The sequence below is a fragment of the Hyperoodon ampullatus genome, assembly GCF_949752795.1.
Source record: "Hyperoodon ampullatus genome assembly, chromosome: 15".
Classification (NCBI taxonomy): Eukaryota; Metazoa; Chordata; class Mammalia; order Artiodactyla; family Ziphiidae; genus Hyperoodon; species Hyperoodon ampullatus.
Window position 1 is genome coordinate 53262305 of NC_136928.1, and position 19969 is coordinate 53282273.

A 19969-nucleotide genomic window follows, 5' to 3' on the forward strand; every position below is an offset into this window, starting at 1 on the left:
GTACGGACAGTGTTCAGTAGGGTTTTTTCTCCCTCTGTCAGAAAATCCTGTTGAGCCTGATAATGTAAATGTGGCATTTTATTCTGAACAAAAGAGCAGGGAAATGAGCTATCTTGTCTAATCATTCAGTTGTTTAACACCGACTTCCAGTTTAGACTCAATTGGCTGGAAAGCACTTGACATGTGAAGTTAGTGCTGTTCCGAACGCATGTTTGAGTAAATTTGAAAGTAAGTGACAGCTAAATTGTACCTAGGGAAATTACAAAGCCTTCAACACAGTTAATTTTTTGGGGAGGATTAGTTGTAATTGCAACACCAGTCTCCTTGAAGATTCCGCATTTATAGATGATGAACAGAAAAAAAAAACATTTAGCTCTTTCAAGGGCTGGTTCTCTTCACAGAATAATTTTTGTGAAGTCTATGGTTTCTCCTGAATTGATTTCTTTCCACACTGAACATCTGCTTAAGATTTATAGAATAGTCAGTTTTTAGAGTGTTAAGGTGTTTTTTGTTTCCCCCTCCCTTGTTTTGAACTTTTTTCTCCCCTAAAGCCCCTCTTTCCTCCAGTGATTTCAGATTTTGAGAGCTTTTCAGTCAGTAAGCTCTTTAGGTAAATTGCCACTTCACTAACACTTTATGCATAATGTTGAAGCACTTTATTCCAATTAAAAAATTAATATTTGTCATTTAAAATTTTGATTAAATTGGAAGTTATTTTCTATAGGTAAGGAGACTAAGTTTAAAGCTACCAATAGGTAGATAGTTGTCACTGGTTGTTCTTGTTCAAGAGTGTATGAAACACACTTGTGACTTTTACAGTTATATATAAAGGAATTTGAGTTAGGAGGACTTTGTTTTCTGGTACCTTTAAGTAGATAGTTTTATGATCAGCCTCATAAATGTTATGTCCAGGGTTTGTTTTTCTGTCAGTGACATAAAGCATACCTTCATTTCATAATAAGGACTAACACAAGAGGTAACATCAGATTTGCCATGTTCTTATTGGACTCAGTCTATTATATATATGTGTGTTCTTAAAATTTGGAATTATAGAATCTTCCTTTCCACTGTTCTGTTTTTATTTCATAGGCTCCCAGGATTTTGATTAAGGCTATGTTGAGTTAACTTACATCAATCAAAAATATTTTTAAATGATTACTTTTTATTAGCATATATAGTTTTATTTATGAAAATCACTTTATGTATATCATTGAAATACTTTGGGAGGGTGTCTAGTCGTTGAAAATATCAGAGTGGATTTTTCTTAGAGATGATAGTATGTTATAGAGTTGATTTTCACTTAGTAGTATTTGAGGTTTGTGAAAGCAGTGGCTAAACTTTTATCAGGATTGGACTTTTAAAAATTTGTGACCCGTTTGTATATAAAGCTTTAGGAATTATGCGTGTATACTGAAATAAGCACAGAGTAAGTTTTGAATCCAGAATTAATGTTTTCAACAAGATTTCTTCAAAAGATTATTCTTATTTTAGAGTAGAGTTTTAAATCAGTTCTAGTGTTTTAAAGTATACAAAGGAAATCACAGAATCATTTTAGGTCACAGAAACTAGAATTACACTGATTGATAAATCTTCCCCTACATTTTGGGTATAAGGCAGTTTCCACCTTTTTCCATTTGATATTTTACTGCACTTACTGATTTCATCCAGCCTAATATAAGTGGTATTTTCATGTGATGATTTTTTCTGCTGGTGTGAAACATTTGAGATGATGAACCTAACAAGCTCAAGTTCATAGAACTTAGAGTATTAGAACTGGGAGGGAACCCAAAGGTCCTTGAGTTCAACTGTTGTGATAATCTGCTTTCATCACCACTTCTAGAAGTGTGTCACACTGATGTAGCCAAGCTGCATGTAGTACTTATCAATTGGGAATGAAATTCAAAAGTCCTATGAGTATACAACTATTTTCACAGTAATGTGAATTTTATATACTTTCTCATATTTTTCATTTCTCTCACCCAAAGTTTTCAAGCTTTAATAGGAAAGATTAATGATGACATCAAATCATATGAGGAGTGGACATTTTTATCTCTTTGAAGTGACGTGATCCAACCAAACACAAGTCAGAATGTAGATAATAAGGACTGAAAAGAAACGACTAGACCTTAGTTCATTTCTGTCATCAGTAAGCACACTTTGTACGAAATGTTTCACTATAGATTTCTAATTCATTTTGTTGGCAACCTGGGGTCAGTGACATTGTTACTTAAAATTACTAACAAATATATATGAATTATTTCCATTTTGCTATACTTGTCTTTTCTGTTGTTGTTCTGAGCATGTATAATCTTCAGAAGCATATATTTGGAGACCAAAGACTATTAACATGTCTCTTTGATTGACAGAACAATTATTCACTCATTTATTGATAGCTTTGACCTAATGTAGGGAAAATACAATTGAGACAATATTATCCTAGTTTGGGAATTGATCTGAAAAAGCAAATTGTACTGCTTTTTAAAAATCAGTGTGTGTTAGTTTTTCTCTTAAAAATATTTTGGTAGTTTTCCATTAAATGGAATTGTAAAAAGGTAATAACTGAACTTGTATCTGAAGCAAGGGAAAATACTGATTATATAAAGCTTTATATCATATGTGGTAGCTATTGTAGCATTTCTCTTGTATGACAGTAATCTAGCCTGCAACATCTACTTGCAGTTTTGAAATTAACCTGTAATTTAGTCTTCACCCCAAATGACAAAAATTCAAATGACTCTGTGGGGTGCCGGAAGATGCACTGTAAACAGGGCTCAGTAAGGGGATAAGGTAGAGTTCCATCAGGATAGGCTCATTTTCACTGTGTCAATATTATTGTAGTAAAATTAATGCTCCTTCATGATATTTTACTTTTTAGTACAGTTTAAAATCTTAATCTAGATAAAATAGTAATTCAATCTAGGGCAACATAACATTTGTATAATGAACCAAAATGTTAGGGCTTCGATGGAAAATTTTAAAAGGCTTTCTTCCTTTTGAAAACTGTTGCACATATGAGAGAAATGTGTTTTCTCCACAAAGACTGTCACCGTTATCGCTACTTATACTTTGGTCCATGTCTCTAACCATGCTTCTTTTTTTAATACATTTCATACTTTCTTTTCAAAAATCTTTAATTTCTTATTCCATATTACACCACCTTATTAGGTTAAACAAACAACATTGCTTTTAATAGAGCATAATGTATAATTAGATGTACTCAACTGAAAGGGGGGAGTCCAGGGACCTGATGACAGTGCCTTTCTCTGTTTACCTGGTGGCCTTAGGCTAATCAGTCAATCTCTAGATGCCTTAATTTCCTCATCTATTTAAAAATAAAGGAAGGTGGCAAGTAGAATTGGATCACATAATCTCTACAGCTTTTTCAAGGTCTTAATAATTTCTCATACTGTCATTTTCCAAGGGAAACAGTAGGTTTTGAGGACACACAAGAATGTGTTTCTACACTCTTATTTAATAAACGGACTTAATGAAAATACCTTTTTATTTTAATTAATTAACCACATAAGAGAAGCTTTGATTTTATAGTTGGAAATAATTTTTAAAAGCTTACCCTCTAATGAAAAACTTTTAAAGAGTTCTAGAATTCACCAACCCTAAGAATATCCTAGGTTTAGCAACAGGAAGTTTCTATATGTATGAATCCTAAATTTACTTCTTCCTGGGACTTCCTTGTGGCACAGTGGTTAGGAATCCGCCTGCTAATGCAGGGGACACGGGTTTGAGCCCTGGTCCGGGAAAGTCCCAAATGCTGCAGAGCAACTAAGCCCGTGTGCCACAACTACTGAAGCCCAAGTGCCTAGAGCCCATGCTCTGCAACAAGAGAAGCCACAGCAATGAGAAGCCCATGCACTGCAATGAAGAGTAGCCCCTGCTCACCACAGCTAGAGAAAGTCCACGCGCAGTGACAAACACCCAACGCAGCCAAAAGTAAATTAAAAAAAAAAAAGTTACTTCCTCCTTATCTGGAGAAGCAGCAGTATGAAACATATGACGAGAAAGGTGAAAGTGCTTGAAAAGTTCTTGATGACTGTTGATGGACATTTAATAAAGTTTCCCAAATCTGGAATTATTGAGGACCATAAACACAAAGTGGTTGGAAAAAATATTTGACAGTAGTCCTTGTTTTTAGAATAATGCATTCTTATAGCAATTTATATATAATCTGAGAGAATGCCTTCATCTTTTGGACTTTTTAAAAAGTGCCATTTAGCAAGCAAAATAATAAAAGTTGAAGCAGGGAAAACAGGGAACCACTAATGATGTCTGTACTCTGAACATTGATTTTTATATAAGGATTGTTTCTTGTATTTTTTTTTTTCCAATTTGGCTTCCTGGTATTCTACCTTAAATAAAACTTACTCGTGTACCTTTTGACTGGTCATTGTATAGCTCTCAAATTAATTAGATATATTTTATTCATTGTTAACATTTTGGTGTTTCCAAGGGATGACTTACCTACTGCTCTTGAAGTCACGATTGACTGCTATGAAAAGTATAAAATACTACCAAGGATTCATGATGTCCTATGTAAACTGATAGAGAAAGGCGAGACTGATCTAATTCAGAAAGGTTAGTCACCTTCTATTACGTTAGTGTTGTTAGTTTTCTTTTTTCCCCTCTTGCTTATTTAATCTTAATGTGTTGCTGTGAAGAGAAAATTTAACAGGAAGGCAAGCACATCCAGAGAAACTTTGTTACACTTCCGAGTTGAAAAATATCAGGTAGATTTTTAACATTATAAATGTACTTGATTTTAGTAACTTTATTTTGAAAAGTCACCCCTCTTTTTTTTTTTTTTTTGTGGTACGCGGGCCTCTCACTGCTGCGGCCTCTCCCGTTGCAGAGCACAGGCTCCGCTCTGGACGTGCAGGCTCAGCGGCCATGGCTCACGGGCCCAGCCGCTCTGCGGCATGTGGGATCTTCCCGGACTGGGGCACGAACCCGTGTCCCCCGCATCGGCAGGCAGACTCTCAACCACTGCACCACCAGGGAAGCCCCCCTCTGTTATTTTTTGCTCCGCTTCTTGATGATCTGCCTTTGTGAGATTTTCAACCTTATCCTCACCAATTCTCTTTGAAGCTAGTCACAGGTACTTAATGTCATAAATGTGTGCTGTTACATAAGGAATGTGACAGAAAGTTGGTTGATTTAGCTATAACCTTTAAGTTATTCTAAATATTTGTTTTAAAGTTTTCTTGTATTTGTTCAGAACTCTTCAAGTGATATAGTGTTAGTTTATATTTTGTCTTCTAATATATTTTCTTCTTTCCTCTCTAGCAATGGACTTTGTGAGCCAAGAACAAGGTGAAATGACTATGCTGTATGATCTCTTCTTTGCCTTCCTACAAACAGGAAATTACAAAGAGGCCAAGAAGATCATTGAGGTATGATTTTAACTACAGTATTCTAATTGTACAGCTATTTAGACTCTTAATTAGAATATGTTTACAAATTTTAACCTTTAATTACACGTTCTGATTCATGTTAATATAATTCAGTCCCAATAATGTGGGGTGAGAGGGGGAGACTCGGCCAGCTTCTTTATTGTATATAATTACAGTTCAGAAAAGGCAGCCTGGTTGTATATTGAATTTGTTTCTTCACTTTGTTAAATTCGCTGTTATATATCAAAATGATATTTGCATATTAAATCTTGGATTGTGGAACAATTAAATTAAACTGGCATTCCTGGGTGTAAAGTTGCTAATCCTCTTTGCCAAGGAATTCTTTGTTCTTAAAAGCAGTGGAATTTAATTTGCTGCAGACCAGGCTCAGATTTATTTGTAATGCTTGTCTATAAGTTAATCAGCCAAACAAGTGCTGTCTGCAAGTGTTTGGCATTTAATTTAAATTTTCTTTTTTTTCACTATGGTAAGCAGCTTACGGGAAATGGTAGGTGACAAACCTGGGCTATTTAGGATTAGTATATTTTATCTAGGCTTGATTGAAATTTTGCTTACTGAAATTCATTAGTATATTTTATCTAGGCTTGATTGAAATTTTGCTTACTGAAATTGATAAGTCAAAGGGCAATGATAAAGTCTGTCCAAATTGTGATTAATTTCACTATTAAACAATTCTGTATCTCCTAAAAAAAATCATTTCAGAGAAGATGGACCCATCGCCTTAAGAAATATTACTTTTAATGTGAGTAAAATAAACTTGTAAATACATCAGTAATCATTTTTCTCTCAGATATACTTTACTGTTACTCCATGTCTTTTCCCAAAAGTGCCCATGGTGGACGAGACAAAGGTGGTGTTTGGCCTCCTTGATTTTATGTTGATGACTGCTTATAATGGATTTGAAAATACAGGCGCACATCCCAGAAAATTATTAGTTTCTCTTGACATTTTTCAAAGAAAAGTCTAGTAAGAAAAAGGAGGACTGAAATTAATTCAGAACTTTCTTATCTTTCTGTCTGTCTTTAACTCAATCTGTCCTCCTGTCGGAGGGAAGTGTGGAGCATGCTGTCTTGGACAGGTGCTTCTGTAGCTCGAGTAGTTCATTTGTATTTTCTAGAAAATGTTATAAATTCTCTCATCGAAAGCGCACAGTGTATGTATCTGAAAATGAGGGAAGCTGTCTGCCTGTTGAGTTCTGTACTCTGTATGCATGTTATCAGTATTAGGGCAGAAATAAAGCTCAGGTATTCAGATAATAGTGATTAGAGGTTCTACAGCAAGAAATCATGTGCCTCTCTTTGTGTAATAAACAAGACATAATAGGAAGCACAAAAGGCATAAGAGTGGGTTCTCCTTTTGTCATCTACTTGCTAATGTGATAATAAGTTACTAAACCTTTCTAAGCTTCCTCATCTCTAAAAGGGAATATAGTATCTTCCTTTAAGATTCAATCACATAATGTATGTAAAGCAGCTTGCGTGTTTCCTGGATTATGGTAGTAATCAATATTATTAATTCTCTTTGCCCCTTAAAGGTAGAGATTGTGTTTTCTTCATCCCACATAATTCACAATATGATGCTTAGCATAAGGTGCATGTTTGTCACATGAATAGGTGAGAGGAGGCTGCATCTTAATTACTTTAAAGCTTTGCCAATGTACAACATCATTGAGTGTAATCACTTAGGAATGGCTGTCTACTGATGACACAGTTTTTATAGTGAATGTGTACAGAATTGCTTAAAGGATACAGAATAGCTTTATAGAATTCCTCTGCAGTACCCTAGGGTAGGACAGCAAGGTGTGCAATATATGGAAATATACTGAAGCACGTTTTTAGGTTTTTTTTTTTTTTTAATGGTTAGTTGGAGTTGAATTAAAGTGGGAACTTGATTTTTTGACTATTAAAATTCAAGACCTGGAGTTCTCTCTTGTGGTTTTCTAAGGATTATTGGAAATATTAAAAGTAATGAAAATTAATAAACTAGGACTGTATCACCATATGAAAGAATATTATAAATACTGAGCAACATTTTTATTATTCCCCAAAACACAATAGTGTCTCATCAATGGGTAGATTCACTAGGGTTGAATTTCCAAAGCAAAATATACAATAAAGCTTCTTTGTATTTGAAACACTGTGGGAGATAAGATAAACCAAGTCATAAAAATGGTCTCATTAAATTAAAGAAAGAAAGAGACAAGATTCAGTGTATAATATGACCTGTGTTTTTAAAATGAGTTGGTATACATATATATAATACGTTTTAACATAGTTTTGTATTTTCTACCCATGGATTATTGCAGGAGGGTGGGATTATAGCTGGTATTTTGCTATATACTTTTCTGTATTTTCTGAGTTTTCAGTAATGAGCATATGTATTCTTATTGTATATATACTCAGAAAGAGTGTTATTTTCTACTAAAAGAAAGAAAAGTAAATAAGATTTACATCCACCCTCAAGGAGCTAATGTGAGATTAATACGTGAAGATAATGTCTGTATAAGACTGAGAAGTGTTGACTGCTGTAAGGAAAATACAAATAGTTCTGAGAGTTCAAGAGAGAAAGTTATTCCCAGTGTAGGAAATTAGGTAAGATTTTATTGAGAAAATGCGGTTTAGGGTGTGGCTTGATGGATGTGGTAAGTACTGTTCACATTTGAGAGTTTGATAGGGTTGGGCAATGTATTAAAGGTATTAGAGGTAGAACAAAGAAGTAGAAAAGGGAAGTCTCTAAGTAGTTCCTTTTTTTCTCCAGCTTCATTGAGATACAAGTGACATTTAACATGTGTACATTTAAGGTGTACAACCTGTTGGTTTGATGTGCTTATATATTGCAAAATGATTACCACTGTAGTGTTAGTTAACACCTCCATTACCTCATGTAATTACCATTTCTTTTTTGTGGTGAGAACATTTAAAATCTACTCTTAGCATCTTTCAAGTATATGAGTGTGTGTGTGTGTGTGTGTTGTGTGTGTGTATATGTGCACGCTGTATTGTTAAGTATAACTGCCATGTTGTATGTTAGATCCCCAGTACCTGTTCGCCTTAGAACTGGAAGTTTGTACCCTTTGACCAACATCTCCCCGTTTCTCCCCACCCCAAGACCCTGGCAACCACCATTCTATGCACTGTTTTTAGGAGTTCAGCTTTTTTAGATTTCACATGTAAGGGATATCATACAGTCTTTCCGTGTCTCTGTCTGACTTATTTTCCTTAGCATAATGCTTTCATGGTCCATCTTCACTGTTGCAAATGGCAGAATTTCTTTCTTTCTCATGGCTGAATAGTGTGTGGTGTGTGTATGTGTATGTATGACTTGCAAATATTTTCTCCCATTTCATAGGTTGCCTTTTAATTTTGTTGATTGTTTCTTTTGCTGTACAGAAGCTTTTTAGTTTGATGTAGTCCCACTTATTTATTTTTGCTTTTTTCACTTATGCTTTTGTGTCTTATCCAAAAAATTGTTGCCAAGACCAGTATCAGGGAGCTTTTCCCTGTGTTTTGTTCTAGGAGATTTATGATTTCAGGCTTTATGTTAAAGTCTTTAATCCATTGCAAGTTAATTTTTGTAAGTGGTGAAAGATAGGGGTTTAATTTTATTCTACTGCATGTGATTATCTAGTTTTCCCAATACCATTTATTAAAGACACTATCCTTTTCCTGTTGAGTATTCTTGGCTCCCTTGTCAAATATTAGTTGACTATATATATGAAGGTTTATTTCTGATTCTGTTCCATTGGTCTTTGCTTCTGTTTTTATGCCAGTACTATTCTGTTTGATTACTATAGCTTTGTAGTGTAGTTTTAGGAAGTGTGATGCCTCCAGCTTTGTTCTTTTTCAGGGCTGCTTTGGATATTTGTGATCTTTTGTGGTTCCATAAAAATTTTAGGATTGTTTTTTCTATTTCTGTGAAAAATGCCATTCAGAATTTTAATAGGGGTTTCATTGACTCTATAGATAGCTTTGGCTAGTATAGACATTTTAACAATATTAATTCTTCTGATCCATGAACATGGGGTATCTTTTCATTTATTTATGTCTTCAGTTTCTTTCATCAAAGTCTTATAGTTTTCAGTGTACAGATCTTTCACAACCTTGGTTAAATTTATTCCTAGGTTTTTTTCTTAATCATTTTGATCATCTTGTGAATGGTATTTTATTTTTTTCAGATATTCTGTTGTTAGTGGATAGAAATGAAACTGATTTCTATATGTTGATTTTGTATCCTGCAACTTTACTGAATCCGTTGATTAGTGCTAATAGTTTTTTGGTGGAGTCTTTAGGACTTTCTGCATATAATATCTTGTCATCTGCAAACAAAGACAGTTTTATTTCTTTTTGATTTCTTAAATAGTTCTTTTATCCTGGGGTATAGGATTTATAGGAAGTATTTTGTAAGGGTAGATTGTTCCCAGAGACCCTTCAAAATCAGAATAAGCAGGCTTGAGTTCATGCGGAAGACAGTGAACTCTCAGCAGTGTTAGAAAGAAATATATACTAGCAGAAGAATATGTGATAGATGAAAGGGGGTTTGGGACAGTGAGATTAATAGGATCTGAATTAGGATAGTGGTTGTAGGGATTTTTTTTTTTTTTTTTTTTTGCGGTACGCGGGCCTCTCACTGTTGTGGCCTCTCCCATTGCGGAGCACAGGCTCCGGACGTGCAGGCTCAGTGGCCATGGTTCACGGGCCCAGCCGTTCCGCGGCATGTGGGATCTTCCCAGACCGGGACACAAACCCGTGTCCCTTGCATTGGCAGGTGGACTCTCAACCACTGCGCCACCAGGGAAGCCCTGTTGTAGGGGTTTTTAAGACACTTTACTCAGTCATCTCAAATGATATCTAATAATTGCAGGATAGTGACCTTAATTAGCAGAAGGTGTGGTGAATTAACAGAGACATAAGATCATCTAAGCTCTGAATTGAGAGAAACTAAGCTGTAACTTAGATCTGATACAGCGTCTCCCATCAGGAACCCTTCCTTATAAGTTGGCATTGGCAGATTTTATAACCTAAAACTTCCTGGATGAAGTCCTTTAACTAAGGTGGTTGATAATATTTGAGTGGCTTCCCAGTTTGACCAATTTCCCCTTCTTCCCTCCCTCCCGCCCTTCAATAAATAATTATGGCTCACATCTTACAGTTTTGTTCTAAAGATAGACCTTAAAAAGATGAATCCATAAAATGCAATAATTGCTGTAACAGAAAGTGCTGTAGAAAGCATCTGTTTCAGACTAGATCTTTCTGAGGAAGTGATGTTTGGGATGAGAACTAAAGGATGAACTGGGAGCCAGCCACATAAAGAGTGGGAGCAAAAGCATTTCACTTAGAGGGCACTGTCTGTGCAAAGGCCTAGAAATTTTGTCATGTTTTTATAGATGGTACCTCTTTTATGGCTCATAGTAGCAAAGATTTGGACTAAAACCCAGGCCTCCTGAGTTCTAGTCCCATGCTCTTTTGCTAGAAATTATGATAAAAATAGAGTGGTATTTCTTTGTTTTTAAAAAAAAAATGACTTCATTCTTTCGGCCAAGTGTCTTTTAAGGTACTTCATTCACCTCCCAGGAAAGAAGTGTTGCAGGTCATTTAAATAAATTAACAGTTTAGATCATTCATTTTGTGTATTAAGACTGGAGATTAAATCCAGGGAGAGATGATAAAAACAAGTACAAAAAGTTAAATAACCATATTAAAGGTTTCTATAAAGAATTATATTATTTAATTTTATTCTTAACCCTTTGAGCAGTTCAGTAATCACTTACTGATTGCCTGCCATGTGCCAGGCACTAAGTTCTCAGGATACAAACACAACGATGAGTAAAGAGTCTGCTTTAAACTTATTTAGCATTTCTTTTTCTAACCTCATCCCTTGAGGTTCAAACCTAGATTACAAGTTAACCAATATTGGTAACATTTTTATATTCTCAAATGATTCATGTACATCTTCTTGTGAGCCTCACATAACAACTCTGAGAAGTAATTAGGGCAATGAAACTTCATTCAGTTCAGGGTGTGAGTGTGGAGCTTATTTAGTTAGTAGTAGTCATGGAATTTGAAATCACGTCCTGATTTCACATTTTCTGTTGGTTCCCTTACACTATTTCTACCTCCATGATCTCTCTTTTTTAAAAATTGAGATACGATATAACATTTCATAAGTTTAAGGTGTAGGACGTGTTTATTTGATATATTTATGTATTTCAGTACAACCTCCATGATCTCTCGACCCTTAATATCTGAACCACCAAAACAACTTATCGTTTCTCCAAACTTACTCTTTCTTGACTTTTCCCTCTCGTCTTATCTGCTATTACCCTTCCGTCACACTTCAGCCAGAGTAAGTTTGCTGTCTTCTCAGGGGGCAAAACCCTTCTTTTTATGACTTTGCCTTTAGGACCAAAAGTTTGGATTACAGCAATCTCCCAACCTTTGTTCCTCTTCCCTTTGTTCTTTAATAGATCAAATTCAGGGTTTTATCCTAATTTGCCTTCCTTAATAAGCCAGAATGGATCTTATATATAAAGAAGGGATTTTAGAGCTAGTTTCCCCCTCCAGCCCTTGAATTTCAAGAGATGTCAGTCAGTTCTCATGCAAATTCATACCCCCCTCCCATGAGTTAGTTTACTTAGTATTTTCTGTAACACCTGAATCATATTTAGTTAATGATAGTTAAACTGTTAGTTTGACTTGCTCAGACATATTTTCCTCCTTACTAGACCATGGCCCTTAAGTCTGTCTCTGGAGATTTTACAGAAAAGGACAATTATTGAAAGGTTTAATAATTTCCATGGTACCCCCTTTTCTCCTTGCTCTCCTGGCTGTGGGGATAAGTAGTTGTGTTCTTGCTGTTTTTGTTTGTCCCATACACCTCGTGCACTTGATTTTCCTCCTACTACTCCAGCTAAAGGACATGAAGCCAGAGTAGTTGTTTGTTTTCCATTTTCCATTTCTAGCAGTAGTGGTAAGAAAACTCAGAGCAGGTAAAAATCACTATTTTAGTTAAATTTAAAATGATTGCCTTTGAGATAGAGTTTGAAGTAGAAGAATCTTCATTTGTTTTCACTTTAAAGGTAATAATTACTTGATACCTATTTTCACTAATATACATCGAAGCCTATTATAACAACAAATTTACATCAAAGTAATATAATGAAATTAATGAAAATTATTATTTTATTTTGGATTACTTTTTTTCTTATACAAGTGAACCTAGTACTGAATTGGAACTGCACAAAGAGTGTTTTGAAGCACATTAACCCAGGTGGAAACAAACATGCTGTATTTTGGTTTTGGTTTTTTTTGTTTGTTTGTTTTTATTTTTGCCTGCATTGGGTCTTCGTTGCTGCGTGCGGGCTTTCTCTAGCTGTGGCGAGTGGAGGCTACTCTTCATTGCAGTGCTCGCAGGCTTCTCATTGCGGTGGCTTCTCTTGTTGCAGAGCACGGGCTCTAGGCACATGGGCTCAGGAGTTACGGCGCACGGGCTCTAGGGCACACGGGCTTCAGTAGTTGTGGTGTATGGGCTTAGTTGCTCTGTGGCATGTGGCATCTTCCCGGATCAGGCATCAAACCCATGTCCCCTGCATTGGCAGGCGGATTCTTAACCACTGTGCCATCAGGGAAGTACCTTTTTGTTTTTTTTTAATTACAGTAATTACTTTATCCTCACTGTCTATTAAATAGATTGTATGTAACAAAAACAGGAAAAATTAAGAGTTGAGTTCATTGTTTTAATTAAGCAGTAACTGGTTTTGGATAAGTTATATTTAGCATCCCAATTAAAATTCTATTCTTCTCCATGTTTTATTACATTTTTCATTTTTACTTTAAATTTGCAATGTTTAAAATCAATAAGATGTTAAGAGATAAGCCAGAAATGTAGACTATTACAGAAGCCTAGGAGATTTAGTTAATCTGACCTAGATGTTCTTTTGATGATTGAGATTTATTTGTGAAAACAGTTCTCAATTTCAAAATGAAGAATAGGAATATCTGCCGTATAAGTCAGTTGTCCTGCCAGTGACAGGCAGATTAATCAGCCACAAAAAGGAAGAGTTTGCCATAAAAGTTGTGCTAGTCAGATCATTGGCATTTGGATGAGCCATAATATTGAAAGTTATAAGTGAATGTAGCTCTTGCATTTTGCCATGTTTTAAAGAGGATTATCTAGTATTTTTTCAAGGGCTTTTTGTGTACATTTGATGTTGGCTTCATTTTCAATGTAATGCATGTGAAACAAAACAGATAATGTGAGAAAATCCTTGAGTAGAAATTGGGTACAAATGTAAATATTAATGATGTTTGAGAATATATATCAACAGTTAATTTATTCAACATTTATTTCGTGTATCGCAAAATGTGGGTACTTGCACAGTTAGAATGAGAACACTTATACAACTTCTTCTGTACCAATTTTTCTGTCATTCTACCAAAGCTCTGAGATGTTAGTTCTTGTGTCAGTTTTTTGTTTTTTGTTTTTTGTTTTTTTGCGGTACGCGGGCCTCTCCCGTTGCGGAGCACAGGCTCCGGACACGCAGGCTCAGCGGCCATGGTTCACGGGCCCAGCCGCTCCGCGGCATGTGGGATCTTCCCGGACTGGGGCACGAACCCGCATCCCCTGCATTGGCAGGTGGACTCTCAACCACTGCGCCACCAGGGAAGCCCTTACAATACTATTTTTAAGAAATAAAAAGTAATGAGGACTTATAAATAAGAGATCAGATTTGAGAGTTGCCTGGTGTCGTCCACAAAACTGAGTGGAGAAGGCAGTAAATGTACATCCTCTGGACTGGAGCAGCCAGGGTAATGAGTATGTTGTTTTCTTATCATAATGCTGAGATTGAAATGTAGTATTTAATAGGGAAGCCCTATTACAGATGATGAAAATACTGGAGGTAGAGTGACAGATCCTTGGAATTATATGTGAAGTGGTTTGTCTTTTATTTCAGTATCCAGAATTGTAAAGTAATTGTTTTGAAGCCAGAGTTATTGACTAAACCTTAGTAATTCCTAATTGAGGCTATAACACACATCTCAATTACTGAAATAAACTAAGACTATGAACTAATTTTAAGTACTTAGCTTGTTTTTAGTACTTAGCTCTTTAAACGTTTAGTTTTAGATACTAGGCAAACGTGTTGTAATCAGAATACTTTTATCACTGAGTTTTACAAAGCATGTTTCTTTAAAAGCCATTGGTTTTATCATTGTGACAATTGTTAATAAGTCAACATAACATATTAATAGTTTTTGCTTCCTGAATCTATTGGGATCTCTGAAGTTGTGTGTGTGTGTATGTGTTTAATTTCACATATTTTGGAGTTGATTTAGTCCATCATTTCAAGGTTTCTTTTTGAGCTACAGAAAGCTTAGCCATTTTTAATGATTAAAGATTTATGGAATGAAAATTGACCTACAAAGTAACGTTTTGAAATAACCCGAATCTTCTAGACACTGGTTAAGTATAGGTTGTTCTAATCCTAAAGGTGTTTGATAATTGTGGGATTAAGTTATAGGTTTCTTTTAGTATCTCCATTTGGCAGGGAGGAAGCAGGGTCATTAGATGGAAAACTATTTGTCTTTGAGGGAAAATTAACATTTAGCTGAAGCCTTACCTGTGTGCTATATGATTATTTTATTTTACAGACTCCAGGCATTAGAGCTCGGCCTACAAGACTTCAGTGGTTTTGTGATAGATGTATTGCAAGTAATCAGGTTTGTGTTTAATTTCTGGTCTCACTCACCTAAAACTGTGAGTAGAAAGCAAGTGTCCTACATGTCCTGTGAGCGTTTGGGGAGTTCAGGAGATGCAACATTGCTTATCTTGGTTGTTTTCCAAATAAGCAATAGCTTTATTCTGGTTTCTGAGGTCCAGTGGAATCCCTAAAAATTTTTACTTGGGCTCTGAAGATTTTAGCTTGCTTCATTCCACTTGTTGGTTTGAGCAGGCTAATGTTGTTTCTTTGGCAATTTAAATCTGCTTCAGTTGTTAGTGACCAGAGGAGTCACTTGATGGGAGCCCATTGGAGTTTCTACTTTACCTCTACTCCAGCACAGATATCTGTTCACATCCTGCCAAGAAAAAGCCACAGGGAAAGAGGAGTTTAAAGTTTGGGTGGAGGAATATTCCTATTAACAAATATAGATATACTCACTGAGTCCTCCAGCCTAAATATCTTTGAATTCTACAGAATGCTCCTTTGTGGAGGTTCCCTCAACTAGATAATTATTCATGTGTTATTGACTCCAAAGAGTTCTTTAGCCCTTTAACTTAAAATTTTTTTTTAATTATGATAAAATACATATAACATCAAGTTTATCATTTTAACTATTTTTAAGTGTACAGTTTAGTGGCATTAAGTACATTCACGATGTTGTGCTCAGTCCTTTAACTTTTGAAGTGAAGTTAATCTGCCCTTTGGGTAAAGTTAATTTGAAGGATTATTCAACTATGATTTATCAACTATAAAATGTCCTTTACACAATCTAGATCCATCTGTTAATCTTATTTTTAAGGTTGAAACTCTAGAAAAATTACTGGAGCTGACACAGAAGCTATTTGAATGTGATAGAGACCAGCTATACTACAGTCTGCTAAAACTATACAGTAAGTAATCTGACTATTCCTCGTGTTTTCATTTTGAGACATTTATTCTATGGAAGGCAGTGGCCAGAAAGGAATATCAGGCTGTGAGGAAGCTCCAGGGGTTGTCAAATGTAGAGTCTTAAACAGAGGCTCACATAGAAGCCAGATTGAATTTTCTCACAAAATGTTATATTGTATCACTAGACACCCTACAATCTTCATAATTTCTGACATTCTTTCTGCAATAATGAGAAGGTGAGAAAAATCTTCATCATAGCCACAGAATTTAATAGGAGTTTTTGAGGAGAGACTATTCTTTTTTTTTCTTTTAATTTAATTTCTTTAGTAGATTTATTAGTCACTTCTATAAATAAGTAATCATTGACATGTTCATGTGTATACATCTTTTTCCAGAAAAATGCATATTGATGTACCAACTCATTGCTGAACAATTACTTTTTAAAATGTGATTGTATTATAATATAATTTTGACTCAGTTCTATATTACAAATGTTTTTCAACACTTTATCACCTACAAAAATGGCTACATTGAACAGATATACTAGAATTTACTCAACCAGTCTCCTACTGCTAGACAAGTGAATAGATTTCAGTTTTCCATATTATAAAATAACACTGAATTAGTCATCTTTGCATCTAATCTTTGTTAACACCCTTAATTGTTTCCCTAGGCTGAATTTGTGTTTTTATTAAGGGTTAAAAGTGATGAACTTTTCTGAAACCTTTGATCTCTATTGTCAAACAGTACTCTAGAACTGTGCAGTCTCTTAGGGTATTTGGGTAGAGAGGAAAAACACTTAGAATAGTCAGTAACCTTTCTTCCTTCCTTTCCTTCCTTCCTTTTCTTCATAGATATTTGATCTAGATTTATTCTTTTTTTCTTTTGGGAAGTTTTCCTTCACCAAACATAGACAGCAATGAATAAGGTGATTTCATTTGTCTTTTTGAACTTGTATTTATTATCATTGGAAGCTTTGTCTTACATCTTGATGGTGTATGTAAAATAAGACTTGCTGTAAAATTTACATTTCATTTGTTGGTTGCATTGACATACCACAATGTAATTCTTAAAACTTTGGCTTGAATATGATCAGATTCTGGCACACAATGCTCAGGTTGTTGTTGAATGTATAGAATTTAAAAACTTAGGTTTTAGGTATGTAGTCCTTAATTAGTGGATTATAACCTGTATTTGAGTGCTGATTCTCCCTCCTTCCCCTGCTTTTTCTTACTTTTGAAGAACTGTTTCTTGCTTAAATTCTAATTTTATGCAAACTAAAAAAAAATACTAATATATCCAAATGAATCTCAGCCTTTAAAATCATCCCCATAAGAAGACTATATAAACTTTCGTTCAGAAATACTCTGAAGCCCTTACTGTGCTAGCCGTTGAGGTAGGCACTGCAGATAGAAAGGTAGTGCTCTTCAGAAGAGTTAGACCTGAACCAACACTGACAATACCTTGGGGTGAAAGAACAGCTGTAAGGATGCATGAGGTACAGCGGTAGTCCAGGGAAAGATGAGAGGCAGCCAGCCTTACGGACTTCCTTCTCCTCTGCAGATGACCTTTTGCTGTTGCTTTTTTAAAAAGAAAGAAAAGAAAAAACAACTTTGAACTTCATCTTAAAGTTTCCTTTAGGGATAAGCAGGAACTCTTATAAATAAACTCTGAGGTTTATTACCCTTTTTTTTTCTTTAATCCCCTCTATCTGTTCTGATGGACACCCCCCTTCCAGCTCTGTATTTGAGCCAATAGTCTGAGGCGCTCTCCTCTCCTTAGCTGAGGAGCCTCTGAGGCTGAGGTAACATGAGGGTGGCCTCTCATGGAACTGGAAGCTGGAGGAATCATTATAGGGAAGTATACGTTTTAACCCAGTTTGTTTACTTCCCAACTTCTATACTGCTATAAATCAATAATGTGGTTGTGATAACCCTGATCCTTTCCTTTCTGAAGAAAAAACAAGGTTTCTCCTCCTGCAACCTGGCCCCCTCCGTTTTGCCCACTGACTTGGACCACTACTTAAATATGTTAAATAAAGCACTGTGGACTCAATTTATTTGAAAAGGAACATACAGTATGGAATGACATATGAAATGTGGCCCTGTAACACATGAAAAAAAATCCATGTTTTAGATTGTGGATTTCTGAGAAAACAATTTGTTTCACCTATTGGAATTTATTATGAGCTCATTCTTTTTCATGATGTAATTTTCACCCTTGAAAGGAGTTCATTTAATTATTTGGGTTTATTTGTTAAAGAGCAGTTTTGCTTGTTTATTTTAAAACAGTACCTTTCACACAGGTATACACACTTATTTTGTTGTGAATTACAGCATACTACAGAAACATGCACAAGACAAAGATACATTGCTCCATGGTTTATGACAACAGCATCCATATGACTATCATCTTGTAGTTTAAATACCATAGAAACCCCATGTGAAGTGCCAACTGTTGTTACACACTGGTCAGATAGCCATAAATGAAGCCCCATAACTATGTCTGTTCCTGTAAAATTCACTGATAGTGTCAAAAATCTTTGGTTTTATAGCTTAAGAGTTCTCAAATCATTTAGTAGTCAGCGCTCTTGTTCTTTAAAGAGGACACGGTGAGTTCCAGGGAAGTGATGGAATTATTGAGGAAGTGCCCATTCCCTGGTCACAGCCCAGGTTTGTGGCTGTTTGATTCTTCAAATAACAAGTATGATTGTTGTTGTCTTGGTTGAAGGAATTTTAAGCCCCAGAGGGATATTATGAAAGAAAGGCATGGCCCTTCTGTGCCTTTTGTGAGAGCATGGCTGCAGATTTTGGCACTGACTAGTTTGATTGCCTCAAATTTTTGTTATGTATTCTGTGATCCAGGTACATTTCCAAGATTTTTTTTTTCCAAAAAAAAAAAGTGTGTATATCTCAGTTGTTTTATGCTGTATGCACTGTCTAGTTCTCACCTGTATTTTGAAAAAAATTTTCTTGTTACAAGCTGCTAGTCCATTTGAGCAGGTGCATCTCTGTTATATCTTGTCCTCCCAAAGTAGAAGCTTTTCATATAGTTTGTGCTTTTTTAAAAAGAATTACCTTCCCAGAGTTCTTTCAGTCTGAAGGCAGAGTTGTACCTCATCCACCTCTTCACTGTCTGAAATAGTTATGTTAGCTTAAAAATTAATCTCTTTAAAAAACACCTGGGCTTCCCTGGTGGCGCAGTGGTTGAGAGTCCGCCTGCTGATGCAGGGGACACGGGTTCGTGCCCCAGTCCGGGAAGATCCCACATGCCGTGGAGCGGCTAGGCTCGTGAGCCATGGCCGCTGAGCCTGTGCCTCCGGAGCCTGTGCTCCACAGCGGGAGAGGCCACAACAGTGAGAGGCCCGCGTACTGCAAAACAAACAAACAAACAAAAAAAAAAAAACACCTTAGCAGGGCTGTCCCCAGCACTTGGAAAGCTTCCCTGTGTCCCTCACAGTCCATAGTACCCTTTCGCACAGAACAAAAGTGGTTCCTCTTTCCCCTTCTACAGAATTAAAGATTTGGGGGCTTGGGTTTTTGTTTTTAATTTATTTAATCAAATGAACTAAAGTGTATTTGATAAACTTTATAAAGTTTTATACGTTAACATACTTGAAAAATTACTCTTGAATTTTACATTACATGACAACATTTTAATGAAGGAAAAGCATAATTAGCTTATGAGAGTCTTGCTTTGAAAATTGATTGTAAATTTAATAAGGGTTTTATATTAGGCTGATTTTTATTGTCAAAGTATATATAAAATCACTCTGAACTTTAGGTTAATTTCTACTGTTTGGGCCACCTTTCAGCATATTCCTTATGAAAGTGTGGGCTGCAATCTTTGTATGACCCCTGGGAAATTCTCTACTTGTTATCTTTTTCTTTATTGCAGGTTTCTGATGGAGTGTGAATGTATTTTGGTTTTGTTCTTC

At 35.6% G+C, this 19969-nt stretch overlaps 1 protein-coding gene across 2 annotated transcripts in view; it reads left to right on the top strand.

The window, feature by feature from the left end:
- The window catches only part of LRPPRC (leucine rich pentatricopeptide repeat containing), a gene marked incomplete at its 5' end in the record, with an annotated part of 103607 nt that overhangs the window by 57379 nt on the left and 26259 nt on the right, over window positions 1–19969 (top strand). For both annotated transcript variants that reach the window (XM_079720573.1, XM_079720572.1), the window contains 4 exons: window positions 4466–4590; window positions 5299–5405; window positions 15074–15142; window positions 15944–16034. In XM_079720573.1, coding sequence (XP_079576699.1) covers window positions 4466–4590; window positions 5299–5405; window positions 15074–15142; window positions 15944–16034 — 392 coding nt within the window. The remainder of the gene's footprint in view (window positions 1–4465; window positions 4591–5298; window positions 5406–15073; window positions 15143–15943; window positions 16035–19969) is intronic.